This window comes from Channa argus, chromosome 7, assembly GCF_033026475.1.
Source record: "Channa argus isolate prfri chromosome 7, Channa argus male v1.0, whole genome shotgun sequence".
NCBI lineage: Eukaryota > Metazoa > Chordata > Actinopteri > Anabantiformes > Channidae > Channa > Channa argus.
In genome coordinates, this window is record NC_090203.1 from 6,016,708 (window position 1) to 6,043,506 (window position 26,799).

The window sequence follows — 26,799 nt, forward strand, 5'->3', positions numbered from 1 at the left end:
CATGCTGTCGTAGTGGATGAGCTCCAGCTCGTAGTCGGGCAGGATGTCGCTCCTGTTGTTCACCAGGTCCAGGGCCATCTGAGCGGAGGGCATACACGCCTGGCCCCCGGGCCACCCTCCGCTCATGGGGAACAGCGCTCCGATGTACAGCTTCTTCTTGCCTGCAGACGGCCGTGGACAGAGAAGGAGAAGAACGATGAGAGATGCCCGGAGGAACATCGCAGGGTCGCGGACTGAGCGAGTTGCGCGCGATGGACTCGTGCTCGGCATGGTTCAAGGTGAGCTGAACCGGAGCAACTTGGCCCCGGTGCTGCAGCGGAGTCAAGCTGCACAAAGCTTATTTTAATGTGCGGGTGTGCAGCTAAACTTTAAGTGAATTCAACACGTGTCTCTGGGAGGGGGGAAGGCGAAAGTGTGTGCATCGGATTTTGAGCTTTGTAGATACTGTGTGAGCCGACAGCTTTTTAAGGCATGTGATTAGCAAATCGAGTATAGGATTTCGTCAGCGTAAAGCGTGGTTAACTATGCAGGGCATGCTGGATATTTTCAGCACAAAGTCAGACACAGTTCAACAGGAGCGATCGTGCGGTTGAGACGCTCATCGGTCAAGTTTCAAGCAAACCTCCGTCCTGCAGTCCTTGGGAACTAAACTAAAGTAACGCAGCCATTGCAATCAATCATGAATATTGGAGAGCGCGTTTGCCACTCGCGACATTTACGCAAAAAAAAAAAAAAAAAAAAAAAAAAGAAAGGGGGGGGGGCGCGCTCTTAGAAGCTGGAGTCCACGTAGAACACCACAACCAGGTCAAACGAGTGCACAGGGAGTTTAGAAAAAAATCGAAACGCTGGAGCGTGAACTAAGAGGCGGAAATAGCAGCTACATCTCCCCCTGTATCGCAGCCTTATTCCAGCAGATGAAACGCTTTGCCGCGGGAAGGCAGGCGCGCTAGAGCTCTGCGTCTGATCCACTGCAGCACCGGCTGGTTCCGTGTGTGTGTGTGTGTGTGTGTAAGAGAGAGAGAGAGTTGAGAGCGAGTAAGTCAGGACAAGTCTGAAATGTATACCGAGAGACAGAGAGTGAGAGAGTGGGAGAGAGACGGAGGGACGGGTGGTTGGGAGGGGGCTCCGGGCAAAATCTCCTCAAAGATTTTCTAATGAGTTGCACGCTGAGCTTAACTTAAACTGTACATCCTTTCCACCAGAGACCCGCACCAGCTCATCTTGTCATATTTGCTTTGCATTTGGCCTCCTGCTCCAATCAGTGCAGGCAGCTGCTGCCTTACAGCTGTTTGCTGAGCAACGCATCAGCACACGGGTTAAAAGCCAAATCAAAATCCGTGGTTTAGTTTGAAACCTTCCTTAAACAAATTATGTCTGTCAGCGGCTCTGGGAAGTGCCTACACCATTCTTTAGCTCATTTTACGTCTTCGTCATCAATCTATACACAGAATAATAAAGTGAAACTATTTACAAAATTATTCACACCCCCTATCAGCCCCCATTCTGTAATGTGTCGAAGGCGCGTTGGCAGTGGTTTCATCTTCTGGGGGAAGTCTGTAGCACACCCGGATTTGGGCACTAAATCTTACTGACAGACCCTTTCAAGCTCTATCAGATTGAATGAGAAGTGTATAAAAATGGCAGATGTCAGGCTAATGTTTAAGTTGGAGCTTTGGCTGGGCCCCACAAAGACAGTCAGAGTCACGTCCCGAATGCTTGAGTTCACTGTTTTACTGAAAGTTGAACTTAACCTCTTGTTGTTCGCACTTTGTAGCAGGTTCTCTTTAAAGACCATTCCCTGCATCCTTGCTGCTGAGAGCCCCCTCCCCATATAGCATGACAGTACCCCCACTATGCTTCAGGAATAATGCGGCAGAACCGTGAACGACTGATTGATGACTGATTGAAGTTCTGAAGCTCTGTTATAGTGACTGTTGGGTTCTTGCTCAACCTTCTGAACAAGTCTCAGCTGTTCTTGTCTTAATTGCTCAGTTTGGCAGAGCAGACGACTTGAAGAAAACTCCTGTTACTTTAGAAAGTCCCAATTATCGAGGCTGTTGTGTTCCTGGGAAAACTCAAAGCGTTTGAAACTGCCATCATAAAAGGTTACTGTTGCAGTCTACAGAGAGTTCTGTGTTTAAACAGCAGGTGTAGGCCTTTCTAATCTATGTCCAATCAGTTTGGGTTGACACAGGGGGACACAAAAGCCAACAGGATGCACCTGAACACCCCTTGGAGCAACACAGCAATACTAGTGAATATCTTTGTAACAGAGGTTTTTGACTACATTTGCAAAGATTTCTGAATATATGTTTCTACTTTGTCATTATGGGTATTGCGTAGATACAGATGGGTAAAGACAGTGAGTCGTTCTATTTAAAAAAACAACAACTTTGCAATGCAGTGAAATGTGCTAAATCCAAAGAAGTGTGAAAATTTCCAAAGCAACTGTAATTACTCATAAATGATTCAATTTATTCATTTAATCAGTTATAGTACATCACATTAAATTATTTTCATTTCAATTATTTCATACAGTAACAAACTGCTGTTTAGCATCTAACCATATCCGTGCAACAGGTATCTATGACTGACAAACCGACACTGCCATACTGAGAGGTGGCACTATTCCTACAAAACACTGCTCCAGCTGCCGTCATTCATTTGCTGTTGAAAGAATTTGAACCTTCCTTATGTTAAATATTCTAATTTCAACCCAATTTGACTTCGGTTCAACTTAAATGCTTTGAAGTAAAATGTTAACTTCATGCTTACTAGGGCACCACACACGAGCAGTGCGCAACTCTGCTGTGTAACCACCTCTGCTAATTCATAGACCATTTCATCTCGACCTCCTTTCCACGGCCAAGTCTATAAAGTCCCACCGAATCTGCTTTGAGAAATCAGCGAGGGGAAAAACGAAAAGGGAGGGAAAAAAAAAAAAAAACGGTGGCAGGTGGTATCAATCATGGCTGAGGTTATTTGCCATCATCTCTATCTGAGCGTAGACAGTGATGTAGTGGGGAGAGGAAGACTGGACTGCACACCTGCAGCACAGTCCCTATCTGCATCCCTGAGACAAAGACGTGCCGCACCTTCCCGCTCTCAGCCATGCACGTACAAACGCATAGAATCAGACGCAAAGATCCTTAAAGACTGAGAATAGACTAAACGATCATGCACCTGCTGTTCATCGATTGTTCTTTTAAACTTTTGATGTTTCGAAGATGCATTCGCCAGCATCATTTGCTATCCAACTAATTACTTGGGGAATCCCAAAGAAAGCTAAAGGTTAATGTGGTGTGGTCTAATTCAAAGTCATCGTGGTGCAGTCATTTAGCATTTTTAAGCATATGTAGATTATTGACTACACTTTTTTCCCATATTATGCTCAAGCTGTTCAAGCTCAAGCGTTAGTGCTCTAACACCGACATTACAATGCAATTAAAGTTCTCTTTTAAAAATTATTTATTGCAGCAGTTGAAAAGGAGATCATTTTGACTCCAGACTAAATTAAAAAAGCCTCTGTAGTTAGGGGGTGGAATATGACTATTACATAACCCTGGTTCATTACCCAAATCTCATTATCTGAATATCTCCATGTAGCAGAGAGTTATCCAGATCCAGCTGCTAACAAGCCCTCACAGGCTGAGGTGAGTGTAGTGCTCATCTGCTGGCATTTTCCCTCTACTTCCACCTCCTCATCCTCTCTACCTTCCTGTGACCCATCCAACGCACTGTTATCCAGCCATGAACTTTATACACAGATTCGCCTCATAAGCCTGCAGTCAACACAGGCAAGAAGCATCGACATCAGACGGCGGACTGCTAATAACCCCAGTGGTGGTAAATGCCACATTCAGAGAAGACATTTGCTGCGGTGCAGCCTGCAAAAAGATGCATTCACTACATAAGTGCTGTAACATGTTGCTGAGCCACTCTAATGAGGGCTTTGTACTGTACATTTGTGTGCCTGCGGTTTGCACAATGGGCATCCTTCAGGATAATGGCCTGTTTTCCTCCTGGCAGATGTGTGAGTGAGGAAAATACTCGTTTTAAATGTTCCCCTTTTTAACACAATTGCCGGATTACATTGTCCTTCGCCAGCAAAGTACTTTTTATTTCACTGAGAGAGAAATTCAAATCATTGTGAAAATGTTCTTTCAAAAATGTATCGTGTAAAATCAATCACACTGCTGCATTTTTTTTTTTTTTTTTGTAGACAGAAGGTTTTTTTCCTACAATGCTGACAGCACAAGTCAGTTCATATCCAGTTTCTCTGTGCAGAGATCAGACTTTGGTCAAAGACCGTTTGTTTAAATAGGATTTTTATGCCCCATGAGTAGGCTGAATTCTAAAGATGTCTACTAAAGGAACAGACTTGTTGCCAGAGATTAATATAATGATTTATTATTAGGAGCTTAGATGTTGGCCAGCATGCTACTGCAGAAAAATAGGTTTCATCATGCAGTGAAAAGGACTATCTTAGATACAGCTTTATGATTACAGATGTGTCCTGCAGCAATAAACTACCTTGTGTCCAATACTCTGCAATATCTGAGTTATTACTCTAATATATCATGCACAGGTATAGAATACCAAGTTCATTGTTCAGCTGCAAAATGCCAGGCCACTAGGGTTTACATTTGTACATGCTCTATATGTTCTATTATGAAGAAATACAATCTTCTATATCAGTATCAGGATTCTTTTGACTGCTGTGAGAGTGTTTATGATTTCCCACATGCATGGACAAGAAGTGTGAGGTAAAAGTTGTTTTTCCCATTTTTCTCACAGCTTCTGCTTTCATCAGTTTGGTTATATGGTTTGACACGTCGTGATGATGTGAAGATAAGACATCCCAGGTTAAAAGCAAAGCTACAATCAGAAAAGCTGGGATGCTATGGAAATGTTAAAGGAAATGAATGCAATAATGTGCATATCATTTGAATCCCATTTGATTGCAAATGGTACAAAGACAACATATTAAATATTGAAGCTAAGAAATTAGAAATATAATTATAAGAAAAAGTTGATGCTAACACCATCTTTATTTTAAATTACTGTGTTTTGCATTGCCTCTTTATTCAAAAGTTCTCTGTGTTTTACAACTTTTAAGTCACCAACAAAGTCATTCAGTCTTTATTCCTCGCTGAGTGACGTTTGCTCAGAACTAAGCTAAAAAAAAATGACTTTATTAAAAATTATGTTTGACAAAAAGTCAGCCAATCCTTTTACATGAAAGGCTCGACATCTGAGAACATTTGACACAGTTTCAATATTGTAGTTTGAAAAATAGCTGAAATTATTAATTAAATATCAGTGTAGTTGCTATATCTTATTTTTTGATATATTTTTTTTAATCAACAAAACAATCACCCACTCGTTTCAGCTATATAGGCAATCATCAGTAGGCACACACACACACACACACACAATTTATCTAAATCACAAATGGTCCAAGCAAATGGTGGGTAACAGCAGTGAGCAGATATTTTTCTTTTCTGTTTATAAAGACTTCAGAAGACTTCTGTCTTCATTAGCTACGAAAGGCTTCACAGTAGGAACACAAGAATGGGTAGAAAAGTGGGAGATGGCCTCACTGCTAGAACTAAAAGATGGATTTGCAAACATAGATCGCAGCCTCCCATGACACCACTTAATGTCTGTGTGCAGTTAGAAAAGCTACACATAACGAATATTTTCCTTCTTCCTCAATAGAAGTATTTTTCAATGTTAAATATATCTATGTGAAAATATAAATTGCATTTGGCAGAGCTGCACAGTTAAGATATAACCTGTTTTAGCTTGTTTACTTCCTTCTCGGTTGTTTGCTGATTTGTTTGTGCTCGTTTAGTACCTGTGGTTTTGTTACAATGAAAACACAAAAACCAGAGATGCAATCCTACTGCATATATGTGCACATAAACACAAACGTGCACCGACACACACACACTCGCACACAAAGAGGGTAGAGCAGACACAGACGGGAGCAGGGTATTAACCTTTCTCCTGCTGAGGAGGCAGTAAGTGGGTGGTGATGGCACATTGAGTGGAGAGAGAGAGAGAGAGAGAGAGCTGAGCCAGAAGAAGGTCAGTATTGAGACAGTGGATGGAACTTTCTATTTGTGGAAACGGAAAAGTGTTCTCTGCTGCTTTGTTAATTATGTGTTTGCCAAGTCTGTCCATGATATTTGTAAAGTCTTTATCAGCAAGTAAAGGGAAAACTTGCATTCAACTGTAAATCACGTTGCGTGCCGCACGTCGCACACACACACACACACACACACACACAAGCAGAAATGTGTGCATGAACAGTATGTGTACGCGTGACCGGCTCATGAAAAGCCATCGCTGGTTTCTGCCTAATTCATTCGAGCATCAGTGTTGTGAGCCTTCCAAGGATCATAGGGAGTGTATGATTCAATATGTGGCCTAATGTGGTGACATATCTGTGCAAGAGGCTGAGGCATCCTGCAACAGTAGCAAATGTATTCATCATCCTTGCCAGGGATCAGATAAAATGGCTGAACTAGTAGATGTTTTGACCCTTTTTTTTTTTTTTCTAAATCAGAAAAACCTGACTAAGCACATTGTTCCGTTTTCAGAAATGACCTGCTACTGACCTATACATTTTTCCTCTCACAGAAACCGAAATACACCGTTAAAGTAGCAGTGTAGTGCTGGGCTACACGAACACGAGTATTCCACTCCCGTGAACATTTATATGTTCATAGTGATGAAGCCAAAGTAACTCTTCTCCGTTTCAAAATTAGTCTCGAAGGCAAGTTCAGATGAGTTCGATTTTAAAATGTAAGTTTAATAATGATGCTGATTAGTGGTAACCATCTCAGTGCTTTGATTCTCAGAAGAAGTGTTTGTTCAATCCTCATGTAATGAGGCTGTAAGAAACAGGCAAAAATGCTGTCAGCCCTGTAAGATGCATGTTTTCTGTTACTAGATGTGAAAACTAATTACTTTAACTGGTTTAAGTTTGCAGCGTAATTAACTGTGATCTAAACGAACGTGTCTGACAGCAGGAAAATCTTTAATTGGACAAGTTGTTCACAAAAGAAGTTTCTTTCCCCTCCTCTAAGAAGACCGATTTTTCCCAGCTGGTGTGGGGATTTAACCCTTTTCGATGGAGAACAACCACTTGCCAGTGCTTCAAGCAACTGCTGCTCCAAATGGAGACACGCCCAAGTTTGGCCAGTGTATCAAAGATCGCTGCTGCACTCTTGTGGCGACAGTAGACACTGGCAGCTGAGGTGGAGCGTTGCACAGGAGATAAAGGAATAGTTCACGATTCTTCAAAGTAGAGGCGCAAGGGGTTGCGTTGGATTTTTGATTGAACCGAATATTTCAATAATATAACAAATGGCCTGGACATATTTGTTAGAAAACATCACAAATCATTGCATTATAGTCATATTTCAAACCTTTCCCTGTAATTAGCATCACACACACATTTCATTTAGCTTATTTCAACTGTAAAAAGTAAAGTAGTAGACTTTTACTGTATTATTTAAAAACATCAAACTCTCATTTTTATAACTTTTGTCAGTTGAGGTTTCTCAGAAAAAAATGGTTTGTTTTTTGTGGAAGGTTACTAACAATTTCAAACTCCATCCAAGCCTCATATGAAACTTCAGCTGTCCCACTAAGGTAGAACAAGTCAGAATCTCTAAAAGTTACAGTCTGTTTTAGATAAGTTTCAGTCTTTGTTAGAGTGAACTAGTAGCAGGAGTATTTGAGGTTTTGCGACACAACTGATAAAGGTGCTCGTCCTTAGTGTTTGGATTGTGTTTGTGTGTGGTTTTGGCACTGTAATGTGCATGATCACAGAATATAACACAACTAACAGCTGTAGAGTAGCAGGGATTGGGCTGGTGTGGATGGGAAGAATCTTACCTGTGTAGTTTTTGTCATCTTTAGCAGGCCAGGAAAAAAAGAGAAAACAGTTGATTAAAATATTAAAACAGTTAAAACTAACGATTGTGCTACTTCAGCATTTTAAAACTGATTGAGTTCTTTTTTCTTAATATAAACTATTTACATTTATGATGAACATTTGATTTATATTGATTAAGCCCAAAATTCAGATGATTTCCGTCCACTAGATGGCAGTGATACAACACAGTAATGGTCCTGTGAAAAGCACATGCTGTGGGTTTATGCCAGGCTGTAATGCCTGGCAGGAGGTCTCTAACTAGAGATTATGTAACTTCTGGGGTTTTTTTTATGCATACAATAAAAATAGATTGAAAAATGTCAAAGTTATATATTGTATGTACAGTAGAAAACTTACAGTAACACCCTGAGAGATTTCAGCAGTACTTGAGTACAAAGGTATTTAGACATTTGTTGTAAGTAATTAATAAAGCATTTATACATCTTCTAGTTTAATGATTACACAATAAGTAGCCTTCTTTCAGATGCCCAGTCCAACTGTGGTCCCTCTTTCATCATTTTAATACTACCATTCCCATAGCAACTTTACTAGTTGCCATGCCAACTCTTCTGATGGCCAGTTTACAATCTTATTTCTTTCAGTTCTTCGTTCCATCCACGTTTCTTCATTTATTTTCCCAAATTTGGACAAACCTCCTCACACAGGAGACATGCCAACTGTTGGGCCTGGGAACACTCGTGGTTGTCAACGATTTCACATATTCACACATCCAGTCAAAGTCACGTAACAATCAATGAGTTCACCCCATTCGCACTTTAACGTGCAGAGCATCAGTTTTCCGCTTGCATTCATTGTTGGCTTTACCTGACTGCGTCAACAGTAGCTCCCCTGTGTGGATTACACTCTGATTGGCTGAATCATTTATTGCCTAGCAACCATGCGCCACCAGTGGGACAGCAGGTGTTTGTAATTATCTGCCATCCTTAAAGCCTTATATTCCCATTTTTGTGAAGCAGAGTGGAAAACCTAAGTGAACCGTGTGTGTGAAAAACATTGCACTTGGTATTTTCTATTCGTTACAATGTACATGTGTGCTTAAAGATTATTAGTAAGGGATTTAAATCCATTTCTTGAAAACAACTAACACTTTTTTTACACAAAATACCAGGAAATAATAAATCAATAATATCAACAGGAGACGTTAAACTTGTTAACAGATACATTATTTATGATGTCAATTAGCCTGCATGTTCTACTGAATCCCCCCCCAAGATAACCGGCACTTCTATGTAAAATCTCATTTAGTCACATTATGGCTGAGGAACTCACAGAGGCAGGTGGGTTTAGGTGCATCCCATTTGCCCAGTTTAGTGCAATGGCTGATGTTTCTGCCCTCCAGGATGAAGCCAGCGTGGCAGCTGTAATGGAGCACCGTCCCTTCTACTGGTGGTCCCGGAGGCTTCGCCGTCACTCTGCCATTCTCGAGAGAAGTCCACACGCGTGGGCACAGAAGCACTAAAAAAAGACAGGAGGAGGACCAGAGAGATTGAGGGCGACACAGACTTATGGAAAGGTAAATACATAATTACTGGGGAGGGGATTCGAAGTCAGACATGTATTTGAAAAAATGCTGTAGCTGTCGGGAAGCTCAGAGGGGAAGGGCCAGCATAGGTAGCCAAATGGCTACAAGCAGAATAAACATGCAACGTTGACATTGTGTTATTAAATTAAGATGCTTGCAAGGCTTTCGCAGTAACCATCCAACTGAATGGATAGAGCAAACTTTCATTTGTTTTTAGGCACTTGTTTAAAATATTCAATTTTCACTCTTTTAGCTGTGCTTTTTTTGCAAGCACCCAGGATCTGCACAGGGCAGCGAGGCAAGTTTGGCAAATCAGCCAGTGATGGTATTGCAACCTCTGCATGTTGCACATTTGGCCCCAAAATGGATTTTTCTCACAGAGATTAAGGCTAAAATTAATTGTTGTCTTGTGAGCCTCACAAACCTCATAAATAGTCTCATTATCATCCAGAATTTGATTACTTTTGTGTAATATCACTTAGAAAGTCCAGAAAAGCTGCAGGATTATTTAAATTCATATCTTTGGTCTTTCTTATTAGGCTAAATGCTTGCGACAAAATCTGTAGTAGTCTGTAGACACAAAGGCAAGAGATTTATTTTACCATTTCTAATCTATTTAATAACAGCGCTTAAATTCTGCCAATTCACCTGATGTTCACCTGTAAAAAAATCTTATGTGTATCTGCCACTGAGCAACTTTCATTTGAGTGAATGGGCACCATGTTTTGATCTGCTATCCAGTTCTCATAATGCATCCTTGGTTTTTTGGTCCAACACCTAAGGCAAATATCCAGGTTTTTGTCTTCCAGTCTGCCAGGTGGTGTATTGTTACAGTTTTTAGGAAAAGCTGAAAACATAGCATGTTGGCGAGTGAGAGTGAACCACGACAGTGAAAATCGATGAGCTGACACCGTACACTAAACTATTAGTGTGTAGATTACTTTGACCTGAATGCTACTGGAGAATGGCCACATGCTCTCAGTGACAATGCCTATATGCTGCTGTTCGGAAGATTGCCGGCTAACAGAGGGGGACAGCTCTGGTCCTCAAGAGCCACAGTCCTGCTGGTTTTCCCACCTACCATTGCTGATAACCTGGATCAGGTGTGTTCAGCCAATCAGAAGCTGGGAGGTGAAGGCTGTGCCGAGATCGGTGGAAAAGAAGCAGAGCAGTGGCTCTTGAGGATCAGAGATGTCTACTGCAGGTTTGGAGTGTTGAGATGCTGATTTAAGCTAATTAGCAGTAAAGCACAAAGTAGAACAGAGGCTGCAGGGAGTCTCATTACTGTTCAGATATTTGTCAGTGTTCACCTGTTAAATGAAAGGTTCGCACTCGTGTCAGCCTCGCGCGCTGGTAACGACGGCAACTCGCAGTTTTATTCGTCGCTTACAGTCACTGCATGGGTCAATCCACAGTGTTCAAACGAGACTAAACATCAAAACAAACATTATGCAAAAACTGAATATAGATGAAGTGCAAAAATGTTTACCTAAGCCAACATCTGAGGCGGAGGTTTAAATGAATTCATCCTGTGAGATTACTTTGGCCTCTTGCCTCTGCAGCTTTACCTCTGAGACATGTTTGCATATGTTAATGTACTATTATCAGGTATCTGCCTCTACACATACATTTAAGCTAAATACAGACAATATAATATAAATATGGTAAAGTTAGAGGGTCTCTGAATAAAACCTTAACTATCTGTGGAAGCCTTTAGACCCAAATAAATAAAGGTTTTGTGTTAGTTAGTTAGTAGTAAGAAATAAATTAGGTCTAACATTTGTTTTCCTGGTTTCCTGACAAAATGGCCAAGCTCTTGATTATAATTCTGTTTAGCTGCCGAGTTTGTTGAATCTTCCTTCCAGCATGTGAGCACATAAACTCCAGTTCGCAGATTGCAGCTTGTGCTCTTACATAAGCCAGAGAAAACAAAAAAAAAATCCTGCTTTGGAGAATGTAGTCATGGAAGAAATAAATTCCACTGCTGTTAAATGTGAACTGAAAGACGAAAAATCGAGATACAACAGGGATTTGATTGAATCTCTGGCCTTATTTTCTGTATTTGCACTGTGGATGTGAACGGAGTAAAAATTGGATTCAGGCTTCATTGTCCAAGAAGCATAAGAAGAAATATCCTATAACTATAGGAGCAGTAAAACTACTTGAAAACTTTTTAAATATATATATTTTTAAAGGAACATGCTTTTGCCTTCCACACATCACATACACAAGTATCTCAGAGTGAAAAGACTAAATAATCAAATCGGAAGTCATCAGGGCATCGCAGCAAAAGCAGATTGGTGTTATGTGACCTTTCACTGAAATCACTTGTGAACAATCAACCGAAATGTGTAACTAATGGATGAGGCTCAGTGGTCCTTTACACGTTTTAACAGCTCAGGTGCCAAGACACAGTATGAAAACGCCTCTTTGCTGTTGAAGACCTGTGTTAAACAGAGGTCATATTCGATTTCCCCCTGGTCCCTATTTCAAGCAAACTCCAACATTTCCCTATATTTGCATGTTGCATTGGTAAAATTATAATAAGAGTAGGGTCAGGCACTTTTCGTTTTCTTCCGTTAAGCCATATTGTTTTAAACTCCAAACCTTCTCCTCAATTATTACATTCAAAAGAGTTGCAGCCATCGCTTTGGGTAGATTTTTAATGAGGGGAAAAAAGACGAGAAAGCCTTGAGTTGATGGGTGTTTGGGAGGGAGGCAAAGAAGAAATGGCTGGACTTAATTAAGAGTAAAAATATAAATTCTCTGAAACGGAGAAACCCTGAGCGACAGAGTGAACGTTAGTGTGACTCTGTTGTTGTACTGATGGAGTTAGTGCTGTGAAAATGGAGACTTTCTGCTTTTACAGCAGCTGGACTGTATTTGTTTGTGCTAGCTGGGTTTAGAGTGGGATGTGGCTAAAAAGCTTCAAAAAGAACTGGTCAGCGGACCTCTGATTATTTTATCACACATACTGTTCTCAAGGTTTCACTCTCACAGCTCCATTTAGCCACAGCAGGCAACTTGAAGAAAAGGCTCTTAAAAGCCACAGCGTGTGACCTGCACGGCACAAAATGGCAAACCTGCAAAGTTAGCAAGGAGCTGGTGAAGAAAGTTGATCAATATGTATCCAGAGCTATATTTTTCCCTCAGGGGTTGGTCGAGACCAAACTGAACCAAAGCAAAGCTGAAGGCAACAGTCGCGTCATAGCTTTTCAATCCCATTGAGTTGTAAAAAACAACAACAGTGTTGGTTTTCCAACAGTCAAATGCATAATTTCCTCAAAAACTGCTCAGCTGCATTAAAAGTTTGGCTTAAGCAGAAGCTGCTCCATGACCGTCTAACAAATTGGATAATCTGATTCTCGTCTCTCCTTTCACACCTCTGTTGTTGTTGTTTTTTTTAACTGGACTGAGGTCAGGCGGAGTTGAAATGCTTTGTAAGCTTTCGTTAATATCGTGTCACTTTACTGTTGTAGATGATAACTTGAAGGCTGCTGAGTGTTTCACACTTTCCTTTCACAGTAGTGAAGATGGGAAAGGTGGCAGTAACATGCTGTCAGAACAACTGAGAATTCATTTTGTTGTAACAGTGGTTTTATTTGATGTTGATTCACAACATGGGACACGTAAGACCCGATTATTAAACGTGGGATTTGCCTGGGAAAGGAAATCTGTGACGACATAAAAGAGGAGAGGACGACAGGATGAAAGAGGATGAGAGTCTGAGCGAAACGGACTTACGACATCTGCTGTGCTGCAGCATGTCCGTCCATGTGCCGTTGGGTAAGCATTTCCTGACCTTAGGTCCCACAATAACCCGGTTTCCTCTGCAGATATACTCGATCTCATAATCCACAGGGAGGATCTGCACACTGCGGATCTGTAAGAGAAGAGAGAGAGAGAGACAGTAATTAAAGAGTGGTAGATGCTCTCTCATCCCACTTTTTCAAATCCTCTCAGGGACCCTCTTCATCCTGTCTCAGTGCAGTAGACTGTGGAGCCGTACGGCTGTGACAATAAAGCTGTACCAGGAAGAATATTTTACGGGAATATTGCTGGAATTGATGGGCTGTCACATTCTGATTTACACCTCCTCTGTGCCTGGGAGAGGGGGGTAAATAAGCAGGATTGCCGGGGATGAATATCTTTCAATTTCGTGGGTGTCTGTACAGTATGTGTGTTTTAACTCATGTGCATTCAATGAGAACAGTGCAGTCAGATTAAAAAAGCAATTGAATGGCTCAGTTGTAGATTCTTTGGTCTTTCTTCAGCTCTCTGAGCATCAATCTCCCTTCTAGTTTGAAATTTGCTGCAGAGTGCTTTAGGGTCCCCATCGAGAGGCTGTAAATCTCAGAATACTGCGGAATGGTTTTCTGCACAGACTTTCACACCACAAGGCTACTTTTACATCTGCTGAAGGAGGAAAAGTTTCTCTGTACTCAAGATAAATTGTAGCTCAAGTACAAGCATCATTTTTTCGGTTTCGCGACCAGTTTGGAATCCACTTCCATCCATTATCCACTTGAATAGTAACTAATGAATCATGTTTTGTGGAAAAGCATATTCGTAAAGCATGTCTGAAGTGCATCTGTTGCTATATTAGAATTAGTGTGAACAGGATGAGATTGTTTGACACTATATTTATTTATGTAAATTTAAAACTTTTTTTTAGAAGAGTCAGAACTTCAGTAACTTACCATTTGGACAGTCAGTAAAAGCAGTAGTCAGTAAAAATGTTATTCAAACTCACAGATTTTTACTACTTTTTGAAATTAATATTTAAAGGTTTACAAACATAAAAATTGTCAGGTTAAATTTGGATGTGTGTTTGACGCAATAGTACAGCCAAGTTTGCCGGGTAATATACTATCATACGAGGAGCTAAAAGATTGTTTTCCAACAGTCTACAAATGGGAAATTATAGCTAAAAGGTTGATTTACTCTGGTGATGTAACTTTTAATAATGAAAATGACGGAGGCTTACAAGCAAGGAGCAAAACCATGCAGTAACAGCAAAAGGAACAGGTAAAAGTCAAACTCAGAGGAACAGTTCGGGGGTCAACGACAGACTGGAACATATGCAGGAACTATTATGTTGGCATGATGGTGGAAACTGGCAGGTTTGAATAGTGGGAAATCCAATGAGCGAACTGGTGTGTGAGTGGGCATGAAGAATGACAGCCCCCAGCAGCAGAACATTCATTTGGTTTGGTGTATATATAGATGGGTTTATAGGTTCACAAAGATTGCGATTTGGATTAAATTCGGTACTTATATTGTTCATTGACCGTGGCCAGGTTCAAAGGAAACAAATCTGACTGTTGGTTTTAAACAGGAAATAAGACGGTGTCTGCTGTGTTAAAGTCATTTTGTCATCGCACTGTGCATGTGCTGAAGAAGGCAGGATGCAGTTAGAACTTCTCAATGTGAAATAATATATTTAAGATCAAAAATAAGTTTTCATTCTCAAGTATGCATGTGTGTCTAGCTTGCTAACAAAAGCATGATCAATGTGGCCCATGAGCCATGTTTCAGAACCAATAGATCCCACTTTTACCACAATGCAAGTTCATAGTGTTTTCATTGGTGATTAGATTTTCTTTGACATATCTGCTTTAATAAACAGCTTAAGGAGACATGGAAAGATGTCTTGAAGTTGGGACAAAGGTTGCAGCTGATCTTGGGAGATGAGCCATCAGAGCCAGCAGGCTGCTCTGTATAACATACACTCCCCTCTGAAAGTATTGGAACGGTGCAGCCAAATTCTTTATTTTTGCTGTAGACTGAAAACATTTGGGTTTGACATCAAAAGATGAATATGAGGCAAGAGATTAATATTTCAGCTTTTATTTCCAGGTCTTTGCATCTGGATCTGATACACAACTTAGTGTTTGAACCCACCCATTTGACTCGCAGGTGTGTCCTTAACCAGCCTTCATCCTGATACCCAGCTTTCATCCTGATACCCAGCCTTTATTCTGTTACCCAGCCTTCATCCTGTTACCCAGCTTTTATCCTGTTACCCAGCCTTCATCCTGTTACCCAGCTTTTATCCTGTTACCCAGCCTTCATCCTGATACCCAGCCTTCATCCTGTTACCCAGCCTTCATCCTGATACCCAGCCTTCATCCTGTTACCCAGCCTTCATCCTGTTACCCAGCCTTCATCCTGTTACCCAGCCTTCATCCTGTTACCCAGCCTTCATCCTGTTACCCAGCCTTCATCCTGTTACCCAGCCTTCATCCTGTTACCCAGCCTTCATCCTGTTACCCAGCCTTCATCATGCAGCTTGAAGTGTTATTTTGTCTTTCTTTAGTGAAATATTTTTCCAGGTTACCAAAGATATTTATACGATAAACACTTAAAACCAAGTCACTGCACTCAGATGACCTCTAAATTGTACATTTAAAATGTAATAAAACAAAAAGCAAAAACCTCCAAAGATGGTAAATACTGATAAACCTTTGAGCCATATTAAATATTAAATGAGTTTATTTTTTCAGGAGTTTTTCCTGGACTCTGCAGTAAAAACATCACTTTACCTGTTCTTGTGTGAGGCCTCTATAGCGGATCCCTCCGTCCCTGGGAGGCCGAATGATGGCACAGCCTGGAAAAAAAAAATAAGAATGTGGGAAGAAGGAGAACAGCAGCTGAAAGGGAGAGCTCTGACTCCAAATAATAGATTTATTACAGCAATATAATATATTGTTTGTTCATCTGACGCCTTCCTTACTCCACAAATTACACTGCTTCATTCAGGTCACTTAGCAAACTCTCTCGAGTTACCTCTGTCCATTAATGCATATTATCACACACATACTCAATACAAACGCACAACAAATTACCTCCAGCTGATGAATTATGTATGGGCACAACAAGAGATGGAAGAGCGTAGAGAATAATCAGAAACAATAGTCGAGCCATCTCCGGATCTGAAAGAGAAGGAAGAGAAGTTTAAAGAGAAAGGAGGAAAGTGTGACAGGGAAATTGAGGGTTTTAGAGATGGAGGAAACTAGATACAAAAAAAGAACTGGTTAGCGAGAAAATATTCTTACACTACAGTCATTTTTGGTTCACTGCTGCCTGTCCGTTTAGACGCGGTGCGTCAACGTTTTGGCGAAAAGCTCCCTTTCAAACCTGCTGGCTGTGCACAGAGAGGGTGAGCTGCAAGATGAGCCTACTTTTCTCGCTTTGCTTCTATTTGTACGTACAGTGCAGACAGCTCAGGTTCCGTTGATTGAACGCTTTACTAAATTTCAAAGCCCGTGTGCACAGAGTTTCAGCTCGGGTTTTGATAGCTGATAGTGATGTTTTTGCAAAGTAACTTGCCACAGAAACACTTCACACCAAAGCAAAGTCAAAAATCTTTAATTTTCCCCACGTCTGTGTAGAAAATAGCTCGTAGGCAACGGACACAGGCCTTTCCTTGCAAGACAAAAAGGCAGCTTTTAGGTGTGCTGACAGCTTTTTAAGGCACCATGATTCACCTCATCCCACAGGCAAGGAAACTCTTGGATACGTTTAAATATTACACTACAGATTTAGAATCACACTCCTTTACTTTTTTCAGAAAAAAGATCTAAATCTAGTGCACAACAGATAAGAAATATAGACTTTTTAATTACATGCACATGCATCAAGCAGAGATGAGGAGCAGGCTACAGAGGACTGCTAATCTCACTTTACAGCACAACTCCACTTTTTTTTTCTTTTTCAGTTTCAGAATTGTAGTCCTCAGCCCCAGCCAACACGGACTCAAGTGAGATCACCTGAGTCGATTTCTCAAACTTTATGCAGCTCCTCCATACTTGCAAACTCAGAGGATAAATCAGTGAATTAACTGAATAATTTAATATAAAATAAACGACAATATTTTAGCTTAATACAAGGGCAAATTATTACAGGAACTTACTCATAGTTATTGTGTAGCCTATGAAAACTCTGACACTGATTGTCTAATTTGCAAAGTGCTCTTATGCCACATTACTTTAACACACACACAAATGATTGTATCATCTATTAACACATGATTCCATATACAGTCTATAGCTGCTCATTTGCAGTTTTGAATAAGAAAATGTTTGGTTTACAAGTTTATAATACAAACACAAACCCATCCAAGCACTGTCACACTTAACAAGGCAATAAGGGGGTGTAGGGTGTGTGTGTGTGTGTGTGTGTGCGGTGGGTGGGTGGGCAGGGGCATAACAAAGCAAAGCACCACAGTGAGTGAGACAGATGGCAGCGAGGCTTGCTTGTGGAAGACAGACAAACTCTGCTGGATACTTCATTAGCATTATCCAGTGTATTTTTAGAGTTCACTGACAAGAAGCATGCAGGAGGCAGACACCACCAGAGTTTCTAATATGCTTGTGTATGTGTGTGTGAGTGTGTTGACAGTGTGTGAAGGAGGAAGGGGAGGCATTAAAGCAAAGAGGAAGAAAAAAAAGAAGGACATCCCAGCAGGAGTCATTAATATCAGCAATCACACACTGAGCCGGATAAAAGCAAACTATGTGAGTGAGAGCAGCACGGATGAGGCAGTATAACCAGCACAAAGCCAGCTAACTCCATCAGCTGCGGTGGCACTGAGCAGACAGGAGGGAGGCTGGCCGTCAACTACAGTAGCCTCAAGCTTTAAATGCAATTAAGGCTTCAGCACCACAGACGGCACCTTCAAAGCTCCAACGCTGCATCCATGTGAAACACCTTGTTACAGAAACACCTACAGCCCATCCACATTCACTTCAACCTCTAATGTCACTGTTCTAACACTCACACACACACACACACACTGAGCCTACTTTCTTTGCGTGTTCACAATGCCTGAAGCTGCAATGGAAAGGGATGATGTCCGTTTCAGCACCAAAGACAGCTCACACTTCTTGCTTGGTAGCATATGGTGGCTATGTTCCGGCTAAGAGCAGGTCCATGTTGGACACTGTACATACACATAGACTCAGGGGCTGCATTTTGTGCACGGTTGAGCATGAACTACTGAGATCTGAGGGTCACAGTACGGGTGCCACCAACCGTGTGCTGCCGGTAGTTACTGTTGACAAGGGAATCCGTGACGGCCTGTAGACGAAGGCCGACCATATTAACGTACGTGTAGCCCTGCTATGGATTAGTCTCTATAAAGGAGCATGACATCTGCTCAAGCCAGGTGCACGTTGTTTCAAAATGTGTACTATCTCCTCCTGTCATCATCTTTTTCTAAATCAACAAAATGCAAATGCAGACAGAATGGTGATGGTTTCCTACAAGAAGGAACTCAAACCAAATCTGGCCTGTGCCCATCGAAAACGAACGGCCCTTGCATACAAAATGAATAACGAATTTGGCTTCCGTCTAGATTATCTAGGCTGGAAATGGGACACGTTCCTAATAAATGTACTTAAAAGCCGCCACCAACAGCAACGGTAGCATCTAGCACCCTGAGGCAAGGCTGTAGCATGTGTACTTACTATTAGTTTCGATGCGCCCAGTCAAGATAACAGTACGTCCTCCGGGCGGGACCCGTCAGGAAAAGCCCAGTGTCGGATTATTTGGTAAAAAGATGCATCTTTGCAACGATTTTCTTCAATGACTATATTAATATGGCTATAAATGTGCAAGCTGCTCCGCGCGTAAACAGACGGTTATAAAAACCCAGCGGATCTTAGTCGGGGATTTATCGTGTATTGCAGTTGCGCGTGGCAAGTATAAGAAATGACAAAAGTCCATACAAAAAAATATACATGCACTATATACAAACGCATCCCCGTAAACGTCGAAACACCGATTCACCACACTCCCCTCCTTTTTTGTTTCCCCCCCCTCTACAATCTTGAGCTAATTCACGACGTCATGATGGAGACGCACCGTGCGTAACGTTCCCTCTCTCACGCCTCCCTCCTTCCTTTCCACGATGAAACACGCAAAGGTCTAGGGCCACAACAGCGAAATATCATAATGAATCTTAAGAGGGGGGCGTTGGGTTGTTGATAAGTTTGAGGATTTATCCCTCCGTGAATAATTATATCAAGGCAGGAAGACTAGACACGGATGGAGGTGCAGATATGGCGCTTTGGCATTAACATTAAGCCTTTTTCTAAAGCCCTCTAGAGCTTAAGTCAACGAAGCAGCAAACAGTCATTTCTACAACACTGGTCATCTATTAAATCAAAAGAGCATGGACTTATTGTATCTCCCTTTTCTTTTGTGCCATCTATTCTGAGATCAGCATCCCACTTTTCTATTTACATATCTGCTGAATAATTGAAGGCTGAGGAAGGAATAACCCTGCCTCACACCATCACTCCCCATCTGAAATCCCACCCTCCCATTTACCACGCAGTGATGCGTTAACTCTTACAAGACATCAGGTATATGTGATCATATGTGAATCACAGGAGCTGTTTTATTGGTTACAGAACAATGCAAGTGGGAACAATGGGTGACATTCGGTTTGGAAGAGTGAAAGCCAACTGAGGAGGCAAGAGATGGGTGCAGATAAACTGCAACAATACAGTTAACCAGGGATGTCCAGAACAACTGTACAACAAAATTGTCAGATATTTAAATCAGCAACACATGTAACTGTACATGTTCAATATTTTCCAGCTTTGTAATAGTTACATACATTTACAAGTCATTTCTTGACTTTGTTGTTTTTGAATCATACACTAAAAATCAAAGAAGAAAACACGGACATAAAAAACAAATCAAAACATAGTCTCATTGGAAAATGGTGCTTGGGTGATTCTGTTTTTTTTTTTTGTGTTTGTTTTGTTTTGTTTTTTAAATAATAAAAGGGCACATTCTTGTTCTTTAAAGTGTTCTAAAGAGGCCTACAGCTGAGTCTGCTCTATAGTACTAATCATGCTAAATGCGTGTGAAGGCACACTTCAAATTACACGAGTAATTTCAAAGTCAAAACCAAATGCAAAGAAATCCACATATACCAATGTAAACAATGTGGAAATAATACAAAATGTTTAAAACAGCTTTACAGGATAACAACAAGGCTGAGCTTCATTATTTTACCTTTAATTGTGACAGTGATTCTTTCAGCATAAAGCCCTGAATGTGACAAAAACATCGGTTTAAATAGCGAGCCAGGATTGCATGCTGTCGGAGTAGCCTTCAATATCTTTAAACTCTACCCCATTCGCTCTACTTATGTCAGGAATTTTCAAAAAACGCATTCCATCATGCCAGGAAGGACAAATCCCTACTTGGAACACGTTAAAATATGAAATAAATACAGAAAATGTGAATTGAGACAAGCTTTCACTCTGCACTGACAGAATCGTTTTTATCATTTTTCCCTACAAGCTAACGCGCTGAGGGGGGGGATAAGAGTGGGGATCTAATGTGTGTATGGTGACATCCTGTGACCCTCTACCTTAAAGCGATTGATGATAAGACTTGACAAGACCGGGGGAGAAAACAATGGAGGGTTCGGTTTTTCACCAGTCTCACCAAATTAGATCAACAATTAGCCTGAAATAGTGGGAAATGATGTCTTTCTAAATATGTCTGTTCAAACAGGACTTTTGAGCCTTCTTTACTGTTCCTTCATGCTCGAGGAACAAATCCTACCCAGAATCCATGAGAGGAAGTGAATACAGTATACTTGTCCTGGAGGAGTGTAAGCTCTGTAGATTTCAGTAGTGTTCTAACTAGGCTACAGTGTCAGCTTCAGGATAATGTGTTGTCAGTCATCGCAAGGGTGCTTATTTACACTGATTGTATCAGTCCAGTTTTACATTTGCAACCAATTCTCTCACACTTTGTTTGGTACCTATGTTTTAGGGATTTTTATCATAATGTTTAAAAGCTCACATTTCATTTTGCAGACTTTACCACCGTATATTCTGACAGCCTCACAAACTGAAGCTTCTGTGGTGCTGCTTGTAAAAGTTCTGTTGTCGCTTTTTGGTGGTGGTTTCTGTCAGCTTCTCCCTCCTATCCATCAATCCGCCTCTGTCTTTCTCCCCTTCATCCCCAGTCACACTCCCCACATCGCTGAGATCCCCAAGGTGCTCGACGGAGTCATATTTCTCCAAGTCGGAAGCAATGGTCTGCAGGCTGAAGACTGAGAGGGAATCTGAGCCCGCCCGCTCCCTCGCCTTTTCATTCTCCTTTTCCTTGTATTTCTCCACCAGGTTAACAGCTGCATCCACTCGATCTTTCCCCATCACACCACCGCCGCAAGCTCCACCTTTTTCCTGAACTTTAATGTCGGACTCGGCTCCAACTGGGGGACTCCGCCCACCACAGACAGTGGGCAGCCCTCCCTCAGCCTGGTCCCTTCCTCTCTGAGCATGGATCTGCTCGCTGATTTGCTCCAAGTTGCGCAGGGCAATGGAGTAGCTGGTTTTCACTTTGGCTACATGCTGCTCCAGCTGCAGCACTTTGACCTTGTGTTCCTGAACTCACACAGAGGACACAGGTACAAAGTTAATTTTAACAATAATTTTTATATTTAACAGAAAAATAAACATTCAGACTTCATAAACCGAACTGATTTGGCTTCTGGGACTGGGAAACTGTAAGTAAACGAGTACAGGATACACTGCACACAACATATTATACATACGTAAGATTTCACAAACAGACAATGCTGAGTTCAGTATATCTTTACCTCAAGTATGTGATTAAATTGGGCTTTCAGCTCAAAGTATGGTTTGGATTTCAGGATGACTCTTTTGAGGGACTTCTGTAGCATTTGAACCCGAGCCTCTGCCTCCTGACAGGCGTGTGTGACGCGCATGTGCTCTCTCTCACTGCGGAGTCGCTCCTCCTCAGCTTCGTTTACCTGTGAGCGAAATGCAGTAGTGGGGCATTAAAACACAATTTAGAAAGGACGTAGGCCTCATTTTGTACTCATTTATACTGTCTCTATGTAGTTTGTCACATTTCTAAGAAAATTTTGAAGGTTGTTCATCTAGTTCTTGTAAATGTGCTAAAATAAAACACAAAACAATGAACCTACACTGATTAAGCTTCCTTTTTTTTCCTTTCACCATCTACTTACATAACTCAAATGGTTATGAGGTAACATGTATGTGTAACTTTTTAAGCTTCCTAGACACACACATTTCTGTCCTTAAAAATATTACTAGCGTCAATATAGCTAGGACTGGGTGGTTCTGAAATGCAATCCTAAGCTAGCCAAATAAAACCCACAGTCAGTTTTTAGTATGCGTCGAAGGATGCTAAAAATAACCATCAGTAAAGCTACAGTACGTAACTTTTTTTTACTGCAAGTTATGAAGCATGTAGAAGTGCTGTTGCATAAGGAACTGGTCGAGTAAAGTCCAGGTAATGTCACGGCCAATAGACTTGGGTGACTTGGGACAGCATGGGCTTTGACACAGCATTAGTATCCGAAACAGTGGGTGGATTGACTTTGAGTCTCATACTACAGATTACAGATAGCTTCATTCCTAAAAGTGTTGTGCTATAGCTTTGATCTACATTCTTATATTTCGCACACATGCATGCATGCATGCATACACGCACATGTAAGAGTTCAGATCGCGATTTATCCAATAAAAACAAAGCCTTTTCCACTGTTGTGCGGATCATTTCTGTTTCCCTACCTTGGAGGTAGCGTGGTTGAGCATCTCCTGCCAGGTGGGATCCAGGGTGTTCTTGCCATCAGCCATCAGGCCCTGCTCTGCCACATAGACCATCTCCCTGGCAGCTGTGTGCATAGAAACCGCTCTCTCATAGCTCAAAGCTGCCTTCTGTGTCTCCTGCTGTGCCTACAATAGCAGACAAACATTTTACAGCTGACAGAGCTTAAATTTGACAAGGACACAAACTCTGCTTCTGTTAAACCTATTACAATCAAAACTTTGTCAAAGTCTTTTTTGTAAATCATAGCTTTGGATGTAAAATGCTTCAAGTGTGATGAAATGAACCATTCGGTCAATAAAAGAAAGAAAACACAACAATATATTGCTTTGGAATGCTTATATGTAAAGCTGTTTACTTAACTGTCTGCTATTTCCCATGACACCTTCCTTCATCTGTGTCTTTCATTTTGTCTTCTGTACATAAAGTGACTTCTTGTAATTAAGTGCAACCCTCTGCAGTCATCATTAGTCAACATAATAACACAACAAAACTTTTCCTATAAGTTCTGGGTCGCCACAGTGGATAATTAGTCTGAATGCCCTTTCTGATTTAACCCTCCCCAATTTCTACCGGGTTTGGAACCAGCACTGCTCGGCTGAGGATGGGCTGATGGGTTTTCAGTGGTCTGCACTTTTCTGGCGCTTTTCTACCAATTGGCCCTCAAAGCGCTTCACACTGATTCTTATTCACCCATTCGCACTCACAATCACACACACACACACTCATACACCGATGGGGGCCAACGCTCAGTGAAGAAGTTGGGGTTCAGTATCTTGCTCAAGGACACTTCGACGTGTGACCGGAGGAGCCGGCGATTGAACCAACAACTCCGAGACTGGTGGACAATCGCTCTATCTTCCTGCGCCACAGTCGCCCAGTGTCTTGGCTAGGGACACTTGGACTTGTGGTTGGGAAGAACGGGGCACGAATCTCCAACCCTATGGTCGGCCATTCTACCAACTGAGCCACTGCCGCTACATACTTAAAACAACAATATTTCAAACAAATGGAACGCATTTCTAGATGCATGTGCTGTTTGTGTGTACCTCTTTTGCAAGGCGACGAGCTTCATAGTATGGTCGGGCTTTCTCTATGCAGCTGCCAAGCTGAGAGCTCTGAGCATTCAGCTTCCTGGCAGACTCTGTGAGGATCTTCCGGTACCCTGATCTGGCATCCTGGATGCATGAAAATAGCAAGATTTGATTTACCCTTGATGGAATAACTGATTAGATTTCTCACAGGAGTGTGGCTGGAAGTGAGCAATCACATCAGTGAGTATCAACCTATCAGCACAAATGCATTTTCCATTTTAATATTTTCAGATCTTATGCTTGGAAGGTATGGAAAAAAAATTAGCATATTGATCAGCGCCTTCTGGTTAGACTAATAAAATATTAATTTGTAAACAGACATACTCAAACTATCCCCAGGAAGCTAGTAAGTGTTTTTGTTTTTTTTTTGCGTTTCTCATGAGATATGTTTTGTCACAAAATCAAACCTTTTTATCTAATTTTTTTCCACATTTTTTATTCCAGTGTAAGATGATAAATCTAATTAACTGATCGGATTGTGTATTTGTACTTACATCCAACTGCAGTTCTAGACGGTTGATTTCTGCGCTGGCTTCATTTAGATGCTCCAACTCTTCCTGTGGGAAAAAGAAAATAACGTAGTGCTTCAGACTCTTGACACAAAAATAAACTGGCAACACTTCATTCTTGATTCACGGTCTGCTGGTTCTAAATAAGACATCAACTAAACTGTAGGGACACAAACTGTAAAAACACTATTACATTCCTCTAACACAAAGTTAAAATTAGCACCAGTTTGTCTCGTGTATTATCAATAAAAAGAAACTTAAAGACCATAATTGCGTGTAATGATATAGTACGGTTTTTGACCATTATATTGTACTACAGTGGATCAAAAAGGTGATATTTTATACCAACTGACAAGACGACTACTTTTGATTTGACAACTAAATCAGATTAAAGCACTTTTTTAAAACTAAATTTAGTTTGGGGGGAACATAGATTTTTCGCTCAAAAATGTTTACATTTTCGCACACAGCTACCATCTAGGATTATAGAGTAACCAAATTTTACCAACCAAAGTACCATTTGTTTAGTTTTTTCCTGCAAGTGACTAAACATTTAAAAAAGACAGAGAGAGAAACATGGATTTAATTTTAAAAGATGAAATATAATAGATTCAAGAAAAACAATATACAATTAAAAGACAGCACAGAACAAAACGCTTAACAATTCAAATAAAGTACTAAATACTGGTCCAAGCCTGCCTTGTACCTTTGCTGCTCTCTAGTAAACTAGAAACACCTGTATAGAACCTGGCTGCTGTCAAACCCTTCGTGACTGAAATCTAGGACTTTGTACCATTTGAGCAAACTGCAATCGGTGCTTTAAAGACCAGAGTTTGGGCTCTGGTAACAGAAATTACATACACAGCTTGTTCACAAAAACGTGAATATGCTGTGAATGTTGCCTGATTGATGTTTAATGAGCACTAGCAAAGCAAATATCACCCGTTAAATCTCATACCTGAATCCTGGGATCCAATTCCTCCTCGTAGGGACTGTGCAATTTTTCTCCCTGGGTTTTTGGTTTTTCACTTTCGCCTCCCTGGCAGGTATCCTTGTGAATCGTGTCAGACGTTGGTCCATTAGTTTCGGCACATAAGACCTTATTATCACCACCGGGAATAACCTCCCTCCAATCCCCCGCATCTGACTCCCCAGATCCAGCAGGGCTCTCCCGCAAGTCGCCTGGCTCCATTCCAGGCCACAGTTTCGCTAGCAGCGGCGTTAGCTAATGCTGCTCCCTTGATGGCCAACTTACTAACCTACAAGCGCAGTCTTGTTAAAACGGTTGACTGGGGTAGATTAAAAAATAATCCCAGCTATACCGAATATTGTTGAGTTTGCAATTTGCCATTTTGTTGTCAAATAACACCGACAAACGAACACACAACGGCTAGCGTGCAACCCGGACTTGCTAACAGGCTAACGGACTCAATATAACGGTTGCGTCACTGAAAACAAATCAGAAAAAGAACTAGAATGAAATGAAATGTAAAAGGGGCCACATTACCATGTCCCCCCATCGCATGTGTTTTTCCCTCCATCTCTTACGCTTTCTTCATTATTCAGCTAGACTAGCTAGCTAGCGGTTTCGCTCTCACATCATCATTGCAAATGAAGTAAACAAACGAGCACTGGCTAAAAATGCGCTACAGATTTTGGGCCTGAGCGGCTTCCGTACGCACACATCCGACAGTGACAGGCGAAGTCTCCTATGCGTTGCAGCTAATCAGGCTGTTTAGTCCTCGTCATCAAGCAGGACTTGTGCAGACAGGCGGTGATAAGACCTAAGTATCTCTCATAGCCAGAGGCACACGGGAGAAGCTGCTTGAACTCTGGTGTTTGCAAAGCCGTGTATAGTTTGGGAGGCTAAAACGTTCTTACCAAATTAGATTCGTGAAATAAGCCTGGATTAACCCTTGCTGCACGGTAGTTTTGACTTCATAGGTCGACAGAATGCCATGTGCCCAGGGGTGCAAACTCTAAAGTACTAGGCTTTCTCTTTATCCGATAGCTCTATTTATTAAAGCAATACCGCTGTACTAGATGAATATTAAAAACCAACAAGTTCAT

General features: G+C 41.3%; 2 protein-coding genes and 1 long non-coding RNA gene across 4 annotated transcripts in view; 1 reads left to right on the forward strand and 2 right to left on the reverse strand.

The window, feature by feature from the left end:
- gabbr1a (gamma-aminobutyric acid (GABA) B receptor, 1a) overlaps positions 1–19,733 on the reverse strand; it is a 65,008-nt gene extending 45,275 nt beyond the window's left edge. The window contains exons 1-7 of the mRNA XM_067509227.1: positions 18,965–19,733; positions 16,343–16,429; positions 16,040–16,104; positions 13,239–13,377; positions 9,242–9,427; positions 7,912–7,929; positions 1–161 (exon numbers count right to left, since the gene is read on the reverse strand). Coding sequence (XP_067365328.1) covers positions 1–161; positions 7,912–7,929; positions 9,242–9,427; positions 13,239–13,377; positions 16,040–16,104; positions 16,343–16,421 — 648 coding nt within the window. The 5' untranslated portion in view covers positions 16,422–16,429; positions 18,965–19,733. The remainder of the gene's footprint in view (positions 162–7,911; positions 7,930–9,241; positions 9,428–13,238; positions 13,378–16,039; positions 16,105–16,342; positions 16,430–18,964) is intronic.
- LOC137129863 (uncharacterized) lies at positions 84–21,627 on the forward strand. Its single transcript, XR_010914778.1, has 3 exons — positions 84–278; positions 9,312–9,485; positions 21,493–21,627. It is a non-coding gene; the product is annotated as an uncharacterized lncRNA (long non-coding RNA).
- On the reverse strand, positions 19,882–26,588 carry sh3bp5la (SH3-binding domain protein 5-like, a). 2 transcript variants are annotated; one of them, XM_067509231.1, is made up of 6 exons: positions 26,237–26,588; positions 24,715–24,777; positions 24,176–24,304; positions 23,090–23,254; positions 22,129–22,302; positions 19,882–21,913 (listed from the first exon to the last, which is right to left on the reverse strand). In XM_067509231.1, the coding sequence occupies exons 1-6, from the start codon at positions 26,252–26,254 to the stop codon at positions 21,368–21,370; spliced, it is 1,095 nt and encodes a 364-aa protein (XP_067365332.1). In that variant the 5' UTR covers positions 26,255–26,588; the 3' UTR covers positions 19,882–21,367. The 2 variants fall into 2 exon arrangements, with proteins under 2 accessions (XP_067365332.1, XP_067365331.1); XM_067509230.1 differs by having other exon boundaries at positions 25,688–26,587.
- Positions 26,589–26,799: the final 211 nt, after the last annotated feature.

Excerpts from the sequence above, each read along its gene's own strand:
- sh3bp5la (XM_067509230.1), bottom strand. The coding sequence starts at position 25,921 with ATGGAGCCAGGCGACTTGCGGGAGAGCCCTGCTGGATCTGGGGAGTCA. Across the intron at positions 24,305-24,714 it reads GTCTAGAACTGCAGTTGGAT|GATGCCAGATCAGGGTACCG; the intron begins GTAAGTACAAAT and ends TCATGCATCCAG. Across the intron at positions 23,255-24,175 it reads CTCGTCGCCTTGCAAAAGAG|GCACAGCAGGAGACACAGAA; the intron begins GTACACACAAAC and ends CTGCTATTGTAG.